Below are 22,744 nucleotides of genomic sequence, written 5' to 3'. Positions count from 1 at the left end.
CAGATCTGCGCCAGCTGGCATCTTCAATAGGGCGCCACGAGACCAAATGTTTTTTTTTTCTTCTTCTAAATTTATACACTTACTAAAAAATACAAAGAAAAAACAATTTTGGAAAACAAAAATTCCCCAAAAATTAGGGTTTCTTCTGCCCAATCGTATTCGTCTTACACAACTGTCGGGTGCTCCGGAATCACTTCTCTTCTCCAAGTTCTTCTCTGGCTCTGTTCAAATTCTGATTCTTTTTGTTTTGTCTCACGCTGAGCTCCATCGATTGCATAACTTTCAGGGTCTTAAGTCATCATCATAGGAACACGAAGACGATTGCAAAAAAACTTCCTCGTGAATATCCTCTGGGTATGCTGCTTTTGTCTTCTCTATTTTGTGTATTTTTTGAATTTTATCTCTGAATATGAAGATTCAGAAAATTAAACAGAGACACGTGCCATCAAATAATTGCTTGAACATATTAATAATAAGAGCTTATGTTAGTGCAATGCTTAATAACACAAAAAGCTTATACTCTTTTAAATTGATGAATTTTACTTTCTTTGATTCGGTGTTGAATTGGTTGTTAACTTTGTTTTGAAGAGATGCAATCAGAATCGGGAAGTGGGAATGAAGTGGAAGTCAATCAGCATCCTGGTCAGCAGCCAATGATGTATGCAGAGCCTTGGTGGAAGAAGAATAACTCTTTTGGCGTCGTTCCTCATAAGATACCTTCCGTAGTTCCTTCAAAGTCCTCGTCTTTAGAATCAAACGATGTTCACTCAGCGTCTGGAGACGATGGCGCTTGGAAGGATACACAAGCTGCAACTTCGTCCCCTTCAGGTTTGTCTTCTTCTTCTTGGTTTTTGTGAGTAGACATAGTCATTCTTCTAATGCAGTATCGTTTTGATGCCTGATCTCTTGGGATGCGTGTGGATTACAGTTACTTGTTAAGTGGTTACTAGGCGACATCATTTTTTCTGTATGTATAATAGCGTCTCTCATTAATTTCAGTAGATAACCATGGAGTGGAAGGGAATGATCCGGCGGCTTCTGTGGGTAACATGCATGATCACCAGCAACTTGTACAACCACCAGAGCTTGTTGGACACTACATTGTATGTGCTTTCCTCTTAGTCTTGTTTCAGCTCTTAATATGTATGATAAACTCAATCTACATTTTGTAGGCTTGTGTCCCAAATCCGTATCAGGATCCGTATTATGGGGGAATGGTGGAAGCATATGGACATCAGCAATTGGTATCTTTGTCGAAACATCTCTCAATCTTTACAATGGTTCCATATGGTGGTGCAGTGTTTATTTGATGTATGCTCTTGCCATTAATCACCCTTTGTGGTGATCTTGTTTGCTGTCTGGGATGATTCTGGATTCAGTAGTTCTGTTTGTTAGAGTTAGTGATATATTTTTAAACTCATCTTAATGATCCTTAAAAAAATCTTGATGAGTTGAGTGACTTCGATCATATGACTCTGTTTGTTGCATTTGTTTAAGCAGGGTTTTCGTCCATATCTTGGAATGCCTGGTGAAAGAACAGCACTACCGCTGGACATGACACAAGAGCCTGTTTATGTGAATGCGAAACAGTACCAGGGAATTCTAAGGCGAAGAAAAGCACGCGCCAAGGCCGAGCTAGAAAGGAAAGTTATCAACAAAAAGGTACCCATTAAAAGTGAAGGTCACTCTGTATGTAGAATCTATAATTGTCCCTCGGTTAACTTGTGGCGTCTTTATGTGACAGCCATATCTTCATGAGTCAAGACACAAGCATGCAATGAGAAGGGCAAGGGCTAGTGGAGGCCGGTTTGCCAAGAAAACTGAGGCTGAAGCAGCAGCTGAGAGAGAAAGAAAAAGAGAAAGGGGTTCAGCAACCAACTCGCCAGGCTCTGAACCAGTTGAGACAAACTCCAACGAGACCCTGAATTCTTCACGTGCAGCATAGTTAACCAAAGCTCAGAGATAGAGGGAGGGACACGCTTTGGCTTATATAATCCATTGCCCCCAAACTGGCAAATCATTCTTGGCTTTTAGGTGTTGTGTGTTGCTTAGTTGTTCTTGTCAGAGTCTCATATTACAATGTACAAAGAGAGACGAGTTATGTTAAGGTGTTAGATTCGGAGACGAGAGACAGGGGAATAGTCAGTAGGTCTTTGTTTATATTCTTTTGGAAAATACAAACGTTTGTTGAATCGTTGAGCCGACACTGTTATTACAGAACTGAAGTTTCTTGTCTTTTTTTTCTTTTCTTTTGTTCAAAACTGAAGCTTCTGGTCTTTATTCTCTTTAGACATGACCAAGATAACGAGATGTGAATCTACCGTGAGAAACACGCGCTAGTTGGAATCTATAGTGAGGGCCCCACCAAAACAAAAACCCTTGAAAGAAAGAATCTTCCTTTCCACTGATTCTCTCCACTGCTCTCAATCTATCTACCGCCTCCCCTGAACTAAAGGAGACGACTTTAACAGAGAGAGGGAGGAGTCGCATCAATGGCAATGACCTCATGTTTCTTCACTGTTCCAATCTCTGAATCCAATCTCACACGGCCCCACCTAGCTTTCTCTCCTAGACTCCCTTCCTCCTCCTACTTCACCGGCGTTATCTCCGCAAAGGCCATCTCTTTCCACCGCCGCGTCACTATTTCCCCTGTTTTCTCCGCCTCTATCGACAACGGCGGCTCTGACAACAACAACGGAGGAGGGGATGGTGGTGGTGGAAGCGGCGATGGAGACGGTGACGGTGAGGATAGGGATAGGAACAGGAGCGAGGCGATGATGCTATTGGCGGAGTCTGGAACCGAACTGGAGAGTCTTCCCAAGGATCTAGCGGCTGCTATTGAGTCTGGTCGGATTCCTGGTTCGGTTATCACGAGGTTCCTCGAGCTTCAGAGGTCGGCTGTGATGAGGTGGCTGATGCAGTTTGCTGGGTTTAGGGAGAGGTTGTTGGCTGATGATCTCTTCTTGGCTAAACTCGCCATGGAGTGTGGTGTTGGTGTCTTCACCAAGGTAATTGCTGTCTTATCCATTAGAAAGTTTGGAACTTTTAGACTTTTAGTGATTTCTGGAGATGGAAAGTGTTTTAATTTTAGCTAATATATGTATTTTTGATATTTTTTTGTTTACAGACTGCTGCTGAGTATGAACGGCGTAGAGAAAACTTCTTCAATGAACTTGAAGTTGTCTTTGCCGATGTGGTAATCATTTTTCTCTTGCCTCTTTTTTTTAGTGGTGGCTTTTTTACTATAGTGTTCCTGTCAGATCACAGGAATGGTCTGAAAACTTTTTTTTTTTTTTTTTTTTGTAACAAGTCTAAAAACTTATTGTTAGGAATTTTTGTTAGATGGTAGGAGAGATGGATGAGAATAGTATTCTTTTAGATGACCCATTCAGGTAGAGGAAAGGTTGTGTAGTTTGTGGTTGTGACTTGTGTGATGGGGTCTCCCATTTTTCACCATTAGTTTTTTCCATGACATTGACAAACCAGTTTAGATTTGCTTTGTCTCTGAGGTCAGAACCAAATGTTGAACTGTACAATAGTCTCATTTGTTTTCAACTTTTAATATCTCTGGCTTCTTTTTGTTTTTTGTTTTTTGTTTTTTAAATTAACGGTCAACCTTTTCTGCTATGCCACTTTGTAAGTGAAAGCTCTTTGAACTATATGGCAAGTAGAGATACTCGTAAGTTTTGTCACTTCTGTTTATTGCGATCTGCTGTTACTATATGTTTTTGGATCTTGATTTTTTTTTGTGTGTGTGGATAAGTGGACTCACTGTCATTTTTGCTTCTTTTTTCCTTTTTTTTTTTGATCAGGTGATGGCTATCATTGCTGATTTCATGTTAGTTTATCTACCTGCTCCTACGGTGTCTCTTAGACCACCTCTCGCACTTACTGCTGGTGGTATATCCAAGTTTTTCCACAACTGCCCTGATAACGCCTTCCAGGTATCACTCTTTTGTAAAATGATTGTTTGGGACATGCAGGATAAGCTCTCTCTGTTCTAACTATCCAACATGTTTGCTGCAGATTGCTATCTCTGGAACCTCGTACTCTCTCTTGCAAAGGCTTGGTGCTATAGCGGTGTGTGGTTGTTCTTTCTTGTCAATTTCTTCCGTTATGATCTCAGTTTCTGGATAATTAATATTCGTTTGTATATGTTGCGTAGCGCAATGGTGCTAAGCTGTTTGCCGTAGGTACCACGTCATCGCTGGTGAGCGAGAACATTTTCTAGTTTCTGTTCACATCACAAAACCTGTTGTCTGTTGCTTCACGTTTTGTTTCTGCACTGACTTAACTGAATCTGTGTAAATTGGTTAGGTTGGCACTGCTGTTACAAACGCATTTATAAAAGCAAAAGGAGCCGTGGACAAGACTTCTGAAGGGGAAGTCGAGACTGTTCCAATAGTCTCCACAAGCGTTGCATATGGTGTCTATATGGCGGTTTCTGCCAACCTAAGGTACTGTCTGTGTTTAATTCTTTCTAACAAACACATACTGCAGTTTTAGCATTTAGAGTGATGAGGTATGGTTTTGGCAATAAAACAGGTACCAAGTAGTAGCTGGTGTGATAGAACAACGTTTCCTGGAGCCAATGCTACACCAACACAAACTTGCGCTCAGTGCTATGTGTTTCGCTGTTAGAACAGGCAACACATTCCTGGGCTCTCTATTGTAAGCACACCAAGTCTTGGTTCTTGCTCCCTCCCTGTCGTAGCAAATTTTTTACTCCCTCACATGTTCTTTGTTTTATTGTTGTTGTCCCAGATGGGTGGATTATGCGCGTCTCATAGGGATACAGAAATCTCATTGATGAGTTAGAAGCAGAAGAAAGAACGTGATCTGCTTTCTGACTTAATGTTATACGAAACTACATGTGTCTTCACTCGCAATTGTTTCGACGATTCCATGCAAAACCTATGCTATTTTCACAAAGCATGTAAAAAAAAAACATTATGCATTTGGGGTTTGAAACGTCTTTGATTTATCTACAATCTCTAAGCCTCATGGTTGCAACATCTGCACCATCATATTCCACGTCGCAACATTCCACTTTTCTCTCCTAGAAACACAACAATCAAACTGTATTAATTGCCATAATTTGTAAAAATGCATATTCTCATAATATGAGCGAACCTCTTTGGGAGTTTTGGGAGAGAAGACTCTGATCAAAGCGAGAGGATCAGCAGATATATTACCAGAGAAAGAACAAGAAGTCATGTTTCTAGGAAACTTCCTTGTGTAGGAAGTAACAACTCTTTCCTTCTCTTCTTCAACCGAATCGAAGAAGAACCAGTGAGGAGCTTCACATGGATCTCTAGAAACCGGTCTCGTGTTAAACATGTAAAACGGAGGCCGTCCTCGGAGCCAGGGACGGAATGTTTCAATAGGACGCTTCAAGTAGCTTCGTGGGAATATGTTCTCGTAGATATGAGCTGAGTATCCCCACGAGACCGAGAAGGTCCAGTTACTAGCTCTAACGTGGCAAATAGACTGTTGTAGCATCCGTGATTGGTCCACGTTTGCCGCTTTCATGATGTGAAGGACTGAACCAGGACGGCTCATGTTTGGGAAAATTGGTGCAACGCTCTCAAAGTGGTGGAGGCTGAGAAGAGGAGGCGTTGGGTGGGACGAGAGTAAACCGGACAAGTCACCGAGTAGATCAATCTGTCACATTCTTTCGTCAGATACATTTTCTTGTGAAAACCATACAAAAAATATATGTTTTGGTGTTTTCATATATATTAAAAACATATTAATTTAGATTACAAATATAGCATTTTTTATAACTAACTGTTTTCCAAAATTTTAATTTATAAGAAAACTTATTTTTTGAAATTTACAATTTAACCATGAAAAATTTCTTATGATAGTCATTTTTAAGTTTTTGTCACAAAAATAGCACATTTTTAAGTTTTTGTCACAAAAATAGCAATCAAGGAAAAAATGACTAAAATAAATTTTATTAAAGGGTAAAAATATGTTTTTACCCTATGATTAATTAATCTAGACTTAGGGTTTAGAGTTAAAGGGTGGAGTTTTAGGGATATAGTTTCAAATTAAAAAAAAATTAAAATTTCCAAAACAAAAATGAGCTATTTGGTCATTTTCTTTTCTGAAAGCTATTTTTGTGAAAAAAACTTAAAATGACTATCTGAGAGAATTGTCCATTTACCATTGTTTCTTAATGCATAAAACGTAAAAATTATCACGTTAAACAAAAAAAAACTAAAACTAACGGATGAATTATTTGTTACTACCTGATGAAATCCTTTCTCGTGTATAACATCGACGCCCATATCAGCTAAACAAAAGCTTTGTAATTGGTCACCTGCCCAAATAAAATGATACCTTTCAATACATTCATCTAGTTTTGCCACCAAAGCTTCCACCAGAGGATAACTTAGAGCATATCCTGCTCCTCCGTATGCCATGTCAAAAGAGAAGCGAACATTTGATTTTATCGTCTCCGAAAACGTTCCAATGTAATGTTTTTTGGTGTGGTCGTATTTCGATAACACATCCACTATGTTGTCTACGAATAAAAGACTATCGTCATCACCCATCACATACCTATTTTGGACAAGATTGAAGTTAGATGATAAGTTTTTTAGAGTTTTAAGATCACAAGTTTTCTGATAAAGATTGAAAAAGAAAAGTTTTTAAAAAAAAAATGGGATGTAAAAACAAATGTTCAAATTTATTTGACTAATATTTGTTCGAATATGTTTATATAATAATTTAACTAAATTTGTAACATTACTCTTAATTCAGTAAAAAAAAATTTATTTGTGTAACAGAAAATTATTGTTTAATCAACCTGATATTGAATATAAAAATTTGTGATTGTATAAAATTCAGAGTTGAATATCCTAAAATAGAAATATATCTCAATTTGGTAAGAAGATTTAAGTAGTGAGTATAATATATTAAATTAAATGACGTACCATCTCACACCATCGTTTTGTTTGAGCTTGTAATAAGTGTCGAGAATAGATCTATAGATACGAACGTGAACTGGGTTTGCAAGCTTCGGGTAGATTCTCAGTTTCTTGAGGTCTTCGTTGACTTTAAACGGCGGTAAGGTCGGAGACCAAGGCTGGAACTCCTTCGACGGCTCCACGTCCAAAAAGAGATTTCCTCGTGTGACGTTTGGTCTCCACCATGATTCTGTGTAAGTTCTGCGATTCTTCCACGTACATGAGCTCCCTACCAACACAAACATCAAGTGGCTCAAGTTCGTAGTTGTCCCCTTAGGCTGTAAGAGCCCCTCTTGACATTTTATGGTGGATATGTTACTGTCGAATGAATTGATGTAGGTTTGGTCATAAAAGACGAGAATGAAGAAGATTGCGATCACGCATAAGATCACGAGATACTTGCAGAAGATGTTTGTGTGGTAACTTGGAGACGACATTGTATCGAGATTTCTAATAGCAAAAGTTGATGAAGGAGATTTTAAGGTTGAGACTTGAGAGTAGAGGTTTAGGGTGGTTGAACAAAGAAATTAGTGAATAGGCTAATAAGAGAAAGTTTTGGTGTCTTTAGTTTGAAGTCATAATAGAAATAGTATTTATCCCCTATATATTATTTGTGAAACATTACAACTTCTTTTTGTACCCACGTGTCATCACTAGGATGATTCTTAGAATTATTAGAGAAATAGGTTGGTCCATCTAATTATATAATAAGCTTTTTATTAAACTAACCATAAATTCATTATTAATGTCATTTATTATTTCCTTAAATAAAGATTACGGAATTGCCTAATGTGGGTAAAGTATATATGACAATTAATGATTTTGAATAATAAAGATCTGATAAAAAAAATGTATCCTCTATCAAATTTGTTTAATTTAAAACTATTAAAATAATTTTTAAAAAAACACAATAACCATATTATAAAAATTTAGATTTTTCTGTACATTTTATATTTTGAATTTTAAAAAATGACTATAAATTACCAAAACTGTTAAAAGTCTCACATTCAAATTTTGCGATCCATGGTTTAAAATTTTTGTTATGACAAAATACAAATGATTACAAAATCATATAAGTAAAAGTCTAATTTAATTAATCATTAAGATTTAAAATATATATGTATATATATCATTCTAAATTAAACTATAAACCATATTGAATAAATAAATATTTTAGTTTCAAAATTTACTTTGAATAATTTTTTTTGATAAAAGTTTTGAACTAACATTGATAATTTTTTTTAAATTATCAATTACTAAAATTATTGATCCCACAATGAAAATTTTGTTATTAGTAATTTAAAGTTTTTGCTATTAAAAATACATATGATAAAAAAAACATATAAGTAGAAAACATCATTTTTAAAAAATAAAAAAATAAAATAGACATTAATATTAAAAATATATTGTGTATGTTAATATCATTTAAATTTAATTACATATCCTATCAAATTTTTTTTTTTAAAATGTTCGGATTAATAAAATTGATTTATACGGTCGCACCAATTTAATTATATATGTAATAGTTACTGACTTTTAATTATTCAATATATATTTATTATTTCATAATATGTAAGAACATATAATACATAAAATAATTTATATATATAATGTTTATTCCGCGCAAGGCGCGGATCTTAATCTAGTATACATACTATTCTGTAACACGATATATCATCATAATACTCAATCCAGACGACTAATTTAAAAGTCTGAATATTTCGACCACTTAATGCATTTACAATGTCCAAGAATAAATCAAATATTACTACTTTCATTTTTCTTGCCAAAATGAAAATGATGTTTGTGCAGATTGTAGGTTTTATGGGAAATGATGATTAACATATAGTATTACTCTATACTCATGACTTAACCCTCTTCCTCACTTGTTTCAGATCCTCTCGATCATCACTTTATAGTACAACATAATGCTTTAAATGAAACATTGACATTTGTGGTCTTGAGAAAAATGGAGTTTTGGGGATGCCTCTAAGTGATTATTGGTTCCATTTCCTTCTTTGAATTTGTGTTTGCAGCTGTAGTCTCAAAACTGTTTCTGCTCTCTGACAATTTAATGACAGGTACACACACACACACTCTTTGTTGTTCAATATCAGGTGTTTGTTTGTTTATCATTCTTGTTATATTCATGTAGGGATTGTAATATCAGGTGGACTTGTAATGGTTTTATTTAAATAGAAGTTGGTTTCACATTATAAGGAGTCTTCCTTCTCTAGTCCAAAAAAAAAAGTTATATAGTATCCAATTGATTGGATTCTGTATACTGCTTCTTGGTCTCACTGACTCTACCAACATTGCTGGTTGATGTCTTCTTTCATTGGCTAAGCATGCTGTTTCGGTACACATGATATATCAAGGTAGCGTTTTGAGTTCCACTTTTGGCTTCCCTTCATATTTTAAATCTGATTTTGAGGATAATTTCTTACTTCATTTGGAGACGAAACAAGAAAAGTCATAAAATATTTTTGAAATTATCGTAAAATGGAAATATAAAAACTGAAAAAGTTATGTATGGTCATGTGCATAAAGGTTGAACTTTCGAAGGACTCTTTTGTCTCATATTTTATGGCTTCATCTCTCTATGATTAATCCATGGAGTCGTATGCTAGTGCATATGTCCTTCCTGGATCCATGTGAGTGTGTAGGTCTAACTTAGATACTTTTATAACATATACAATTATACATTATGTAGTACTTTTACTTTGTGGTTCAGTGTGATATGATGATGATTCTAATGCCATACTTAGAAAAGCAGCTTAACTGTTGGGAACTAATCTCTCGTATTGCTAGCAAATGCTTTTACTGTCATTACCATTTACCATGTTAGAACCTATAACATAGACTCAGAAAAAACAAAGCACCACCACAACAATCGTGGAGACAGAAAGAGGTGCATTATTTTCTTGTTCCGTTAATCACGACCGTCAATAATATCACATCACACAGTTATCAACAAAAGAAATCTTACGGAGCAGCTGTAATATACACTGCCTGTGACTGAAAAGGCTGTCTAAAAAGTTGGCAATGATTTAACAGTACCTGTAGATTTTCTCATAATTTTTTTTAAAATCATTCCTTTTTCTTAATTATCCCCTTTATTCCCTTTACAACAATATATATTTTCATCGTTGAGAAAAGGCGCAACACAATTTTCTTTATGAAGCCCTCGTAATTACTAAATTCAACTAATGAAAATAAGGAATGCAAGTACCGAATAAAGATCTTTGCAATCTTAAATTCCTTATTTGCATTTAACTAGAATAAAAATGTTGACAAAACATGAATATAATATGCTGAGGTGTATAATGTGGATTTATTTCCTGACAGCAAATTATTTGTTTTTTTTATAATTTTATTTTCCATCTAGAAGACTTAAAATAAATCCGACCTAATTAGTCTATAGATTGTCAAACCTATACTAATGACACAAATCTCAACATAAGAATTAAGAAGACAATCCATCTTTTACTAAACTAAAAACACAGTCTGTGTAACAAAATACTACTACAAAATCAAATTTGAATTGAAGGAAATTACGGTTTCCTAGAAAGTTTGAATAATATTAAAAGAACAAACATTTCCCCAAGTGGTCTTTCCAGTGAGGAGAGACCACCAACTGGAGCGATAAAAGATAGAAGTGAGACTGAACTGTGTTTCAAAAAAAAAAAAAATCAAAACAAGAAGCGAGCGAAGAGTAGGGAAGATTCTCAATTTTGCTTCAAAAGCTCTGATCTTTCTCTTCTTCTCGTTAGAAACACTAAGAGCAGCATCCAAAGTTGATTGCTTTACTTGGTCGGAGAAGCCATGGATTCCGGCGACCCGACAGCTTTGCTTTTAACGAAAATCAGAAGCTTGGAGCCAGACTACGCTACGAAGATCATCGGATACCTTCTCTTACAAGATTTCTCCGAGAAAGCCCTGATGCATCTCGCTCTTGGACCTGAATCAGTCCTTCACTCCATTATCTCGAAGGTGAAAACTCAGTTAGGACTTTTATCGAACAACTTATCTGCACCTTCTACTCCCCCGTCTCCTTACCCTATCTCTCGACCACCTATCAACGGAAGAGGAGTAGGAGGAGGAGGGCTCTCTCACTCTAATGGGTTCATGGGTTTCCGACGAAACTCCCCGTCGTCTCCTTCTTCCACCTCTCCCTGGTCAATCAACGGAGACTCTGCTACTGATTTGCTGGATGATCAGCAGCTAAACGATTGCCTTTCGTTTCTCGACGATTCATGTGAGAAAACAGAGGATGTTGCTGATCCTATCGATAACGGAGAAACCCATCTCCACAGGAGGAGTTTCTCCGCTGATAACGTCGATGGTAATGACATTGCCACTGATTCTCCGAGGAAAGTTGAAGACTTTATGAGGCAAGAGGAGATGATGAGGTTGAAAATGGCTTATCAGCGTCAGAGGCTTGCTTCTTCTCAGATCTTGAATAGGGCTCAACAGTTCCCATGCGAGAAAAGAACAGACTTTCTTCTGCATCAACATGCTCATAGGTAATAATAGAACTATGTTTGAGATTTTTGGGTAATTTTTTGGTTTAGTTTATTTTAAAGTATTGAGCTTTGTGCTTTCTTTCTCCTTTGATGCAGAGATGGTGGACTGCGTATTGGTGATGAAAGGTATTGGAGCAGCAGCCCAGGGAGGCTTGAGAGGATGGAGCTAATGGCAACGCATTTTAATGATCTGTCAAACTCTGTGGCAAGACAGATCTACTTGACGTTCCCGGCTGAGAGCACGTTTAAGGATGAGGACGTTGCAGCTTACTTCAGGTTAACCATCTCTGTTCAACTAGTGTTGGATGAAGATTATGCTTCTTGTAGGTTTATATGGAAGAATCAGATTAAACAGTCATTATGGACTTGTTATTTTTTTTTGTGTGTATGAAGCCTTTTCGGAACAGTGCAAGATGTGCGGATCCCATACCAACAAAAGCGTATGTTTGGCTTTGTTTCATTTGCCCATCCTGAGACTGTGAAGGTTGTACTAGCTAGAGGGAATCCCCATTTCATTTGCGACTCACGTGTACTTGTCAAACCTTACAAAGAAAAAGGCAAAGCGTTGGACAAGTATGTTGCTTTTTTCCCTTTGTTGTCTTTCTTCTCTGTGTTTCAATGTGTCATTTATTGTAAATGAAATGATCACAGGAAACATCATCATCTGCTACAACAGCAGATTGAGCTTGGGAACTACTCCCCATGTTCCAGTCCATCTGGGCTTGATCCTAGAGAGCAGTCTGACTTCCAACTTGGTTAGTATCCTTTGTTTGTTGTTAATTTTTGCATTTGTTGTTAACTAACTTGTTTCGTTTCTATGTGGTAGATTCGAAGATGTTCTATCAGAGACGGGAGATGATGAGAAGGAAAATGGAGCAAGCTGATCTGGAGAGAGCTATTGAGTTTGAAAGAAGACGCCTCATTAATTTGCAGCTTCCTGAGTTCAAGAATAGTGTAGTGCTGAATCATCACCGCAGCTTCTCTGTGGGGTCTCCTGGTTGTTTTCCATCTGCCAGCAACCTAAGCCCTGATATTCAATCTGAACTCAATAGTGATGCTTTTGAAGGTTGGTGAAGTGTGAACACTCTTAGTTTTGAATGGAAGAAGCATTCAGTCTCTTTATTGTTGTTGCTTTGTGTTGTGGCAGTAGTTGATGACGCCACGGTGGTGCATTCTTACCCAGTAACCGGCCCAAGGCGTATTAACCACGATAAGGATTCAAACGGTGCAAAAGTAAGGAACAATGAGAGTGAACCTGACATTGGAAGCACTATAGAGCTTGTTTTTCCTAGTAACCTCTTCCCTTCTGCAACAGCCACCGATGATTCTTCCGATACTAGTGCAAAAGATGGAGTCTCCGTCTCCTCTGGTAACGGAAATGACCATGAACCACCAGCCACTACCAGTAGCCTGATGCAGTAGGCTATTTCACCTTATAAATGCCAAGGGTCAGTGCACTCTCTCTAATTAATTCTCCCGATTTTCTTTCAAGCTATATATGGATATATAACAAACCCTTTTAATTTGGTCTCAGGTTGATTTTTTTTCTTATGGATAAGATGAGGCTACTGGAGTGTGTATGTAATAACGGTAAGCATCTTTGATCATCGATATTACAGAAGCCGGGAATGAGTTCATACACAGTGTTTATTGCTGATGCTCATAACTTTTTCTTGGTTTTGGATTTGTGCAGACAAATTAAAAAAGGCATACACAAGGAAGTAGGATGATGTATTATGTATAGCCAAGTTATATATATGGAGAAGAGAAAGAATGTAGGAGTGATGATAACATGGTAAACGCGTGTGGTGTACTATTAACAATCGGATGCGTTGGATATACTTAAAAGAAAGACAAATCTATATGATAACTTTCTTTTCTGCTATTATTTATCTTTGCTTTGGGTTACTCATATGGTTAATAAACCCACAAGTGTCTCTGATGTACCAAAGAAAAATAGAAGGTTCTGTGACTTTATATATTAAGCCGGAGAAAAGTGCGTATTTCACTCTGTAATATTGCCATCGTGACTATTCCTATCTGAACTACAATTAGTGCTTTATCCAACCTGAATTATCAAAAAATTCAAATAAAACATCTGAACTTTAATTTTAGTGCTTAAATATGAGTGGAGTTAAACGGAGTTAGTGATTTCGATTTGGGGGTTTTCTGAGAGTTAAACACACCACTTTACCTTATCATTCTTCAAGAGAAAGTGTCTGATTTCGATTTGAATTTATGAGAATTAAGGGATTTCGATTTCGGTTTAGATTTAGGGATTTCGATTTTGGGGTTTTCTAATTTTAGAACGACGTCGTTTGGTGTTTAACAGAGATAATAACGGCATATAACCCCGTTTAATCCCTTTGTTAATCGAACTAACAACATATTAAAATTGACTTCATCGAACTTAGTCGAGGCCTTAAATTGCTAGTCATGATAAATTGATGCTTTATCATGACTAGTTGAGTTAAACGGAGTTAGTGAACCGTTAATTAACCAATAAAAAATAATAATATAAAATTTGAAATTAATTAGGTGACGTAGACACATAATTTATGTAAATACAAAATAATAACAAATTAAAGTTAAGGATTAGTTTGTAAATAAACAGTTTCGTTTCAAAAAAAATGAAAACTGAACAAGCAGTGCTCAATTCTTCAAAATTTCAAGAAATGAAAGAAAAAAATGAAGTACCAATAGAACAAGAAATAAAACAAAAAGTGGAAAATGAGGCTGATGTGAGAATCAAGAAACCTAAGCTAGAAGAGGCTGATGCAGGTTCTCTCTTTGGCTAATAACGAAAAATGACAAGCAATATGTTATGTATAAAAGCCTTTGGCAGATATGATGGCCAAGGATTCTAAATGCAGATGGGGAAACTACTTCGGCTTTATCATCTTGCCTTTTCACATGGGTTTACAAACCGATCCATTGGTCTATCTAAAACTATCTAAATCCATGATGGCTCGAAAGAAGCATTCTTATCACGCTTTACTAGTGTATTTTAGTATCAAAATCACCATAAAAGTGTTTGGAACTAAGGTAAATAAGGTGACTAATGAACTTAATTAACTAGAGATTTGCTTGCTATTATCCGGACAATAATAACAATGTATCGCAATATTGTTATTATATTAGGCAGCAGCAACAATATTGAACCGACCCGTGAAGAATTTAACTACATGCGTTTCAAACATCGTTGGTCCCATGGAGGAAATCAGTTTCCGTGGCCATCCTATCACTTATATCGCTTTAAGCTCTTACGGACATTCACAAGTACGTAGTTTTTTTTTTGTTGGTTATTGCATAATTTAATAATCAAAGGATAGGCTGTTTTTTATGAACTTGTTTTCTGCGTATTTGTGTTTGATAGCCGTTGTTGGTACATTACGTAAGTTATGCGGGGAAGATGATAATCTCGTTAGCGGTTGATCCTACAATCATACCGGATCCTCACAAGATATGTGATGATATGGAACGGTCACTCAAGTCAATGAAAGCTGCTCTTTCTGAATCGTGAGTTGTGGGCATTTAAATTAAAGCGTGTATATCTCATTTATACGAATGAATCTGTATTTTAATCTAGTTTTATTATATTATTTAAATTAAAAATTATAAATGAAATTTAATTTTTTTATAGAAATACATGTGTCGTAAAAGCATATAATAATTTAAAAAAAAATCATTTGAGGCTTTCATCTCTTATCTCTATTTTTTCTTTAATTATTTTCAGATTTTATTACAAATATACATATACACATGTCTGCAGAGTAATGTCAAGGTCGGCCGGTCATAGTTATTGAACAACAAAAAGTGTTACGAAATGTCTGAGATTACATGCAATTCATACAACAGCCTGATCTTCTAATATGTGAAATATATTTGCAAATAACGTGAAAACTATTGTATTATACGTATAGATATTATATCAACGGCATTGAAAAGAAATACAAACTCTAAATATGCAGGTTTAAATTATGTGCAATTTTTGTTAGCAAAAAAGAAAAATTATGTGCAATTTTTTTTAGGTTACAAAATCGTTTACAACTTACAGAATTAAAATTTTAAATTTATACATACAATGTCATCCATGATATAATATCCATATGACAGCATCAAAATACATTGTCCACATTCTGTTATTAGGCAGCAGCAACATTATTCAATGAACCCGTGAAGAATTTAACTGCATGTGTTTCAAACGTCGTTGGTCCCAAATGAAATCAGTTTCCGTGGCCATCCTATCGCTTATATCGCTTTTAGCTCTTACGGACACTCACAAGTACGTAGTTATTCTTTTTTTTTTTGGGTTGTTGCATGATTTAATCAAATGATAGGCAACTTTTGCTATTCCTAAACTTATGTATTTGTGTTTGATAGGCATTATTGGTACATTACATAAGCTATGCGGGGAAGATGATGATCTCGTTAGCGGTTGATCCTACAATCATACCGAATCCTCACAAGTTATGTGATGATATGGAACAGTCATTGAAAGCGATGAAAGCTGTTCTGTGGGAAAGACGGTTACTCTAAAGGCTTGTGAGCATTTAAAGCGTGTATATCTCATTTTATATGATCGTACTAATATTTTAATCTTGTTTTATCATATTTCTAAAGTTTGTATTATAAATCAATTTAAACTTTTTATAAGAAAACAGCTGTTATAAAAGTATTTTATGGATTCTCATATTTTTCATTTAACATCTCGTCTTTTTTATAATTATTATTTCATTTGATTTATTATACAATATTCATTAAGATAGTTGCTGAAATCTACCGATAGAAATGTTTATAGCATTTTAGACCAAAAATATACTCCCTCCGTTTTTTATATACGACGCTTTAGGATTGTGCACATAAATTAAGAAATATTTAATTTTCTAAACAAAACATCATTAATTGTTTATCTAACCACAATTTAACCAATAATAAAATAGAAACTATAATATCATTGGTCATCTAACATTAATTAGTAATAAATTTTACATAGAAAATTAAAAACGTCAAATAATTTGGAACAAAAGAATTCCTCTAAAACGTCAAATATAAAAAAACGGAGGGAGTATATGTTTATATAAATACATGTCTGCAGAAGTGCAGAGTAATACCAAGGGGACCGGTCATAGTTGTTAAACAATGAAAAAAGTGTTTAGAAAATGACAAAGATTTTAAAGTGTACATACAAATCATACATAAGCCATGTAGATTCTAATGTGTGAAATATAATTGTGATCTAACAATTAAATCATGTGAACTATTGTATTATATATGTATAGATATTACACAAAATTGAATTAAAACTCTAATATGCAGATTAATAAAATTTTATGGTAAACTTTTGATATGTCTTTTCTTTTTTTGAAATACCTGGAGAGAATGACTATATGTGGATTGCGCTAATTACTCTGGACCATTCCATAAACTCATGATACCTTAGCTTAATTAAAAACAAACCTTTGATGTATTACAAAGTCGTTCACAACTTACATAATCAGACACCTGAAATCGTTGTCGCTTCCGTAACCAATTTTACTGGTATTTAATTTCCAATTCTAGGTGGTGGACAAAAAATCCTTGCCAATTGCAGGCAGAGTTATTGATAGTTCCCCAAATGAAATATTACTCTTTTCCAACGACACTGGTGGCAGTTTTTAGCAAACCAATGTATTAAATAGATGAACATGTAGATATGTTTGAATGTGCAAAGCAGCAGCGGCACCATTTTGGGTGACTTTTCGCAACCACGCTCCATATCACCATTTAATAAGATGATAAGACACATGCACATGATCATACTAAATTTTGTTTCTCATGGCACAAGTTGAGCTTTTGAGTCCAGTGACATACCAAACAGAATTGAATGAAACTATTTTATTGGATGATGTTTCTCGTCAATCAAAGTATTAACATTAAATCTATACTAACATTAAAAAAATGTAATCGTATAGTTGTGAGAAAAAAAACAACATTTTTCTTCCCCACCAATTGTACCACTAAAAATTTACGTTCTCCTTAAATAACACTGAAGACATGAGCAAAGAAACATACATCAATGAGGAAAGAGAGAATGAGAGAGGAGGAAGAGGAGCCCCTCAGCCCGATGGCTCGCGTATTCCAGTCGCGAGGCATAGACTACTGTGCCGTCACCATGATAGGGTTCAAAACCAAGATCAAACTTGGCGTCGTCCTTGATGCCTTGAATCATAATGTCTACAAGCATCCTCGTTTCTCCAGCAAACTGGTACACACTTATGCATATCTACATATCTTGGAACCAGCGGTCGACGTACAATATAGACACGTTTATTACGTAGCCAAGCATGGTTATTTTTGAGATTTTGAGGGGTTCAAGACTATTGTTTCACTTCAATAAGCCTGTTTCTGATAATTTGAGTATCATCTGGTTTATATATTGCTTTATCGGTTTAGATTTCTCGTAGCTTTTCTTGTTGTTCTGTTCTTTTAGACTGATATATGCACAGATCGTACCTAAATTCTATGTAGGATTTAAAAGTGTTTTGTCTACATTTGCCTTTAACTTCACAGTCTAGTGATGGTGCAAAATGGATCGAGACGGAAGTCAATGTAAAAGACCATGTAGTTGTACCATACATAGATCCAGAAGAGATAGGTGAAGATGGGGAAGGCTTCATCGATGACTATACTTCACGTCTAACGATGAATCCTCTGGATAGATCAAGACCATTATGGGACATTCACATCCTTAACGTCAAAACCTCAGATGGTGAAGCAGTCGGTGTTGTGAGAACTCACCACACGTTGGGAGATGGAACGTCCATGGTGTCCCTCTTGCTCGCATGTACACATAAAACACCAAACCCCAACAGAGTTTCAACTACTATTCCTTCGTTGAAACGGCGTGAAAGACATAAAAACAAAGGATGGTTGTTAAGGTCGATGTTCACCATTGGTTCTACAATGACGCTGATTTGGAATACAATTGTGGATATGTTGCTGCTTTTTGCTACTCTATTGTTTTTGAAGGATACAAAAACACATCTCAAAGGCGGCGCAGATGTCGGGAGTAATCCAAAGAGATTTTATCACAGAACTGTCTCTTTGGATGACATTAAACTTATAAAGAACACTATGAATATGGTACGTTACACTTTATGTAATTCATAACTATAATTTGAGGGTTTCTCTTTGATTTTATTTCAGTGGATATTTATTTCCTCTTTTGTGTGCTGCTAGACTATCAACGATGTTCTGGTCGGAATTACACAAGCCTCTCTTTCTAGCTATTTGAACCGACGATATGGTATAAACGTTAACTTCAATATATATTATATGTTTTATTAGGAGTTGTAACAATTTGCTTGCCGTATAATATCCTAAGCATAATTTTATTATGATACAATAAAGAGAATCTGCATGTTGGATCTACATCTAATGTATATCTTGCTTCTTGACAAACTAGACAATAAGAATGAGGAGGATGGAGTATTGATAGCATATCCGAACAATCTTCCAGATGGAATACGATTTCGTGCAGGCTGTACGGTTAATTTGAGGTCAGAAATAGGGTTCAAGGTTAGAGACAAACACCTCAAATTTAATCTAAACTCTTTATATGTCAACAAACAATATGTTTAATGTACACTTCATATATTTTGTTGTTGTTGTTGTTGTATAAAGCCTTTGGCAGATATGATGGTCAAAGATTCAAAATGCAGATGGGGCAATTACTTCAGCTATATTGTTTTGCCCTTCTCCATCGGTTTACAATCTGATCCGTTGGTTTATCTAAAGTTATCCAAATCCATGATGGATCGAAAGAAGCATTCTTATCATGCCCATCTAGCGTATATGATGATCAAAATCTGCCAAAAATCGTTCGGAGCTAAGGTAAAATAAAGTGATCTTTGATCATTAAAAGATTTGTTCGTAACTGTCATGAAAATATAACACAGCTCTTTGTCACTCTAGGTAGCAGCAAAACTGTTCAATAGAACAGTGATCAACACAACAACAAGTCTCTCGAACGTTATTGGTCCCAAGGAAGAAATCAGTTTCGATGGCAATCCAATCACTTACATTGCTACAAGCGGTTACGGACACTCACAAGTATGTAGCTTCTTTACTTCTTCTTCGTTGCATAAACTAAATAAATTGTACGTATATAGCTTAAATAAATCGTTATTTTTTCCGTCCCACACATGTGTTTCTGTGTGTTGATAGGCATTGTTGATGCATTTCATGAGCTATGCGGGGAAGATGACAATCTCGTTAGCTGTTGATCCTACAATCATTCCAGATCCTCACAAGATATGTGATGATATGGAACAGTCATTGAAAGAGATGAAAGCTGCTCTTTGGGAAAGAGGATTACTCTAAGGCTCGCCGTGAGCCATTAGCCCATTACTATTAGCATCCATTTTAAATAATCCGCAGGCGTGTGGAAGTTTAAGTGTTCTTTTTTTTTGTAATACCGATGATTATCGAAGTTATAGCCAAATAACAGTCTGTGTAACACTTTGAATGATCGTTTGATATAGTTTAAGATCAACTCGTAGAATTGAGTTTATAACAAACGATTTTACTACTTTTTTAATTACGAAAAAAATACTTTAATATATGCCCTATGTAAAAATCATTTCTGTATTAATTTTTTATACCAAAAAATCAAGAATCAAAAGTTTAAAAGTGTTATTGGTTTATATATTTTGATTGATTTAGAAATTCATATAGTATTTATAAATCCAAGTAAAATATACAAATCCGAAGGTTTTCCCTCGGATTTGAGTTTTGTATTTTTAACTAAAAAATCCAAACAAATCCATTCAAATCCATTATAAAATCAAATATATTAGTAAATTCGTACGATTGAATAACACTTGATTTGATATAAAATTTATGAATCATTAAACCAATAACACATGATTTTAATACAGATTTTAAAATCATAGAAACCAATAACACTAGATTTAGTTCGGATTTTCAAATCCATTAAAATATAACAACCAATAACCCCTACTAATTAATCATGTATTTGAATTAAAGCCTGAAAATGAAATATTTTTGGGAAAAAAAAAAGAGCAACGTAGAGGTTTTATTCCAATGGGCCGAGACAAAGCCCAATAGGCCCCAACCGGCATGACCTAAGTTAACGTTTGCTTGTCCACTCACTGTGTTTTGTCTGAAACTCAATAAAAAAAATTCCTTTCTCCGTCTCCGACGATGACTACCGGCGACCAGAGCAAGAAGAGAAAGCAGCGTTATCTCCCTCAAAATGTATTCCTTCTGTATCTCATTCTCTTTCTTATGCTCCCAATTTACGTTATTCTACGAATCTGCAGCTAATTCTCCTTGATCGTTGTTGCAGAGACCAGCGAAGAAGAAGGGAGCTTACCCTTTGAAGCCAGGGGTACAAGGCTTCTTCATCTCCTGCGATGGCGGACGCGAATACCAAGCTTCTCAGGAAGCTATTAACGTCATAGATTCCGTAAAGTTTATCTCTTTTTCCCCTTTAATTGATTTAATCTCCTACTAACTGTTCCTGTTGTGCTTAATTGAAGTGTTTACTAAATGTGATTTTTTTATTGAAGTGTTTACTAATTGTAACGTGTTATAGTTTTTTGAGGAGCTAATGCTTGGAACTGGCTTGAAAGTAAACTCTTCTGGGTTGCTTGAGAACCCAGTAAACAAAAAGGTTACATTTTCCTATAGCGACGATGAAGAGGAAGATGAGGATGATAATGGTGAGGAAGAGGAAACCAAAGGGGATGGGGATAAGAACGAAGTGATTGAAGGCGGTAATAATCAAGAAATAGCAAGCGAAGGTTCATTTGAAGTCAAACAACTGGAAGAAAATAAGACTGAAAAGAACCAAGAAGATGAAGTGAAAGATCAGAACAGTGTCGAAGAACCTCCAAGGAAGAAGACGTGCACGGAAGAAGCAAGTGAATCAACAAAAGTAAGTGGAAATGCAGAGAAGTCTATTGATAAGCTGATTGATGCTGAGCTAAAAGAGCTTGGAGACAAGAGTAAGGTAAAGCTACTATCTATGAGTTTCTTCAAGTGTATGTTTATATCTCTTTGTGGATCCTATGTGTCTTATTATCCATATTATGACAGAGACGGTTTATGAAGTTAGACCCTGGTTGCAACGGTATTGCCTTCATCCAAATGAAAAGAAGAGATGGTGACCCAAGTCCTAAAGATATTGTACAGCATGGATTGACTTCTGCTGCTGCAACTAACAAGCATATGTCAAGGTTTGATCTCACTTTTTAAAAACTCCATCGTACCAATCATTTTCATAACTGCTATGCTTTTGTTTTGCTAATATATATCTTGTAACGCTTAGGTTCATCCTAAGACTTGTGCCAATTGAAGTGTCGTGTTATCCTTCAGAGGAAGAGATCTCAAGGGCCATCAAGCCTCTTGTAGAACAGTATTTTCCCGTTGAGACTGATAACCCTCGGAAAGTAATAATACTATTACCACCATTATTGTGTATCCCTTCCTGGATTCTGAGAGGCTTATCCTCTCTCTTTCACTATTATTGCAGTTTGCTGTGTTGTATGGAGCGCGTGCAAACACAGGCGTTGATAGGATGAAAATAATAAACACGGTGGCGAAATCTGTACCTGCCCCTCACAAAGTTGATCTGAGCAATCCGGAGATGTCGATCGTAGTTGAAATTGTTAAGGTGAGAACAAGGATAAGTGTTAATGTCTTGAGTTTTTGCATTAACAAACTGGTTTGGTTTTGGGATTTTGTGTTGCAATTTGCAGACAGTATGCTTAATTGGGGTGGTAGAGAAGTACAAGGAGCTGGCAAAGTACAATCTCAGGCAGCTCACGTCGACCAAGTGACAATCTCATTTTCTGTTTTGTTTCTCAAGAGTCCAAGACTAGGATGCTTCTATGTTTACTGGTAGTGTTATAGATTATTCTGGATTATAACTTATGAAAATGGTTGAAATTGTTAGTTAGATCCAATGTCTGATGATCAATAAAATTTTCTATTTGATGAAGTTTGGCCGCCTATCAGCATTGAACATGTTTGGTTCAGTGCAATAACACAGATTTGAATGGTGTCTCAATCAAACAAAATCACAGGTTTCAAAAAGGTAAATTTGAGTTGTTCACCGCATCTTGTCTGTCGCCTATACATAGAGTTTAAGAAGAAAATCAAGTTAAAGAGTTGAGATAACCTCCACAGTTAGCTAATGATCTCAAGCACATGACCAACATGGTCTATAGGCTA

At 35.7% G+C, this 22,744-nt stretch overlaps 7 protein-coding genes across 18 annotated transcripts; 5 read left to right on the top strand and 2 right to left on the bottom strand.

Annotated features, from left to right (window-relative positions):
* The first annotated feature begins 19 nt into the window (after positions 1–19).
* Positions 20–2,235, top strand: LOC106454664 (nuclear transcription factor Y subunit A-1). Of its 9 annotated transcripts, none has more exons than XR_007321083.1 (7): positions 20–207; positions 287–354; positions 589–828; positions 1,000–1,103; positions 1,173–1,311; positions 1,501–1,662; positions 1,745–1,846. XR_007321083.1 is itself a non-coding variant. In XM_048751935.1 (7 exons), the coding sequence occupies exons 1-7, from the start codon at positions 47–49 to the stop codon at positions 1,943–1,945; spliced, it is 996 nt and encodes a 331-aa protein (XP_048607892.1). In that variant the 5' UTR covers positions 20–46; the 3' UTR covers positions 1,946–2,235. The 9 variants fall into 9 exon arrangements, 7 of the variants coding, with proteins under 7 accessions (XP_048607892.1, XP_013752242.2, XP_013752235.2 ...); XR_007321084.1 differs by having other exon boundaries at positions 1,498–1,662; XM_048751935.1 differs by having other exon boundaries at positions 601–828; positions 1,173–1,244; positions 1,745–2,235.
* A 94-nt stretch (positions 2,236–2,329) lies between these two features.
* On the top strand, positions 2,330–4,984 carry LOC106454653 (protein RETICULATA-RELATED 4, chloroplastic). Its single transcript, XM_013896765.3, has 8 exons — positions 2,330–3,008; positions 3,128–3,196; positions 3,813–3,944; positions 4,027–4,080; positions 4,166–4,210; positions 4,318–4,457; positions 4,546–4,671; positions 4,765–4,984. Exons 1-8 carry the CDS (start codon positions 2,493–2,495, stop codon positions 4,808–4,810), a joined length of 1,128 nt encoding a protein of 375 aa, XP_013752219.1. The 5' UTR covers positions 2,330–2,492; the 3' UTR covers positions 4,811–4,984.
* BNAC03G05620D lies at positions 4,765–6,563 on the bottom strand. Its single transcript, XM_048752911.1, has 2 exons — positions 6,258–6,563; positions 4,765–5,664 (listed from the first exon to the last, which is right to left on the bottom strand). The coding sequence occupies exons 1-2, from the start codon at positions 6,561–6,563 to the stop codon at positions 5,002–5,004; spliced, it is 969 nt and encodes a 322-aa protein (XP_048608868.1). The 3' UTR covers positions 4,765–5,001.
* LOC125584081 lies at positions 6,021–7,653 on the bottom strand. The gene has a single exon (XM_048751940.1). It carries the CDS (start codon positions 7,412–7,414, stop codon positions 6,932–6,934), a length of 483 nt encoding a protein of 160 aa, XP_048607897.1. The 5' UTR covers positions 7,415–7,653; the 3' UTR covers positions 6,021–6,931.
* A 2,849-nt stretch (positions 7,654–10,502) lies between these two features.
* LOC106454636 (zinc finger CCCH domain-containing protein 55) lies at positions 10,503–13,391 on the top strand. Of its 4 annotated transcripts, none has more exons than XM_048751934.1 (9): positions 10,503–11,503; positions 11,600–11,779; positions 11,897–12,076; positions 12,155–12,258; positions 12,330–12,569; positions 12,654–12,736; positions 12,819–12,951; positions 13,038–13,093; positions 13,197–13,391. In XM_048751934.1, exons 1-7 carry the CDS (start codon positions 10,803–10,805, stop codon positions 12,915–12,917), a joined length of 1,587 nt encoding a protein of 528 aa, XP_048607891.1. In that variant the 5' UTR covers positions 10,503–10,802; the 3' UTR covers positions 12,918–12,951; positions 13,038–13,093; positions 13,197–13,391. The 4 variants fall into 4 exon arrangements, with proteins under 4 accessions (XP_048607891.1, XP_048607890.1, XP_013752210.1 ...); XM_048751933.1 differs by having other exon boundaries at positions 12,651–12,736; XM_013896756.3 differs by having other exon boundaries at positions 12,654–12,951.
* A 3,993-nt stretch (positions 13,392–17,384) lies between these two features.
* Positions 17,385–20,077, top strand: LOC106379052 (wax ester synthase/diacylglycerol acyltransferase 7-like). The gene is made up of 7 exons (XM_013819077.3): positions 17,385–17,750; positions 18,056–18,628; positions 18,725–18,791; positions 18,951–19,063; positions 19,169–19,378; positions 19,460–19,597; positions 19,712–20,077. Exons 1-7 carry the CDS (start codon positions 17,562–17,564, stop codon positions 19,865–19,867), a joined length of 1,446 nt encoding a protein of 481 aa, XP_013674531.2. The 5' UTR covers positions 17,385–17,561; the 3' UTR covers positions 19,868–20,077.
* A 554-nt stretch (positions 20,078–20,631) lies between these two features.
* LOC106454627 (THUMP domain-containing protein 1 homolog) lies at positions 20,632–22,511 on the top strand. The gene is made up of 7 exons (XM_013896739.2): positions 20,632–20,764; positions 20,856–20,975; positions 21,105–21,521; positions 21,608–21,747; positions 21,840–21,960; positions 22,044–22,184; positions 22,270–22,511. The coding sequence occupies exons 1-7, from the start codon at positions 20,711–20,713 to the stop codon at positions 22,348–22,350; spliced, it is 1,074 nt and encodes a 357-aa protein (XP_013752193.1). The 5' UTR covers positions 20,632–20,710; the 3' UTR covers positions 22,351–22,511.
* Positions 22,512–22,744: the final 233 nt, after the last annotated feature.

Source organism: Brassica napus, chromosome C3 (genome assembly GCF_020379485.1).
Source record: "Brassica napus cultivar Da-Ae chromosome C3, Da-Ae, whole genome shotgun sequence".
NCBI lineage: Eukaryota > Viridiplantae > Streptophyta > Magnoliopsida > Brassicales > Brassicaceae > Brassica > Brassica napus.
Note: the sequence above shows the minus strand (reverse complement) of the source record. Positions and strands in the feature narration are given on the sequence as shown.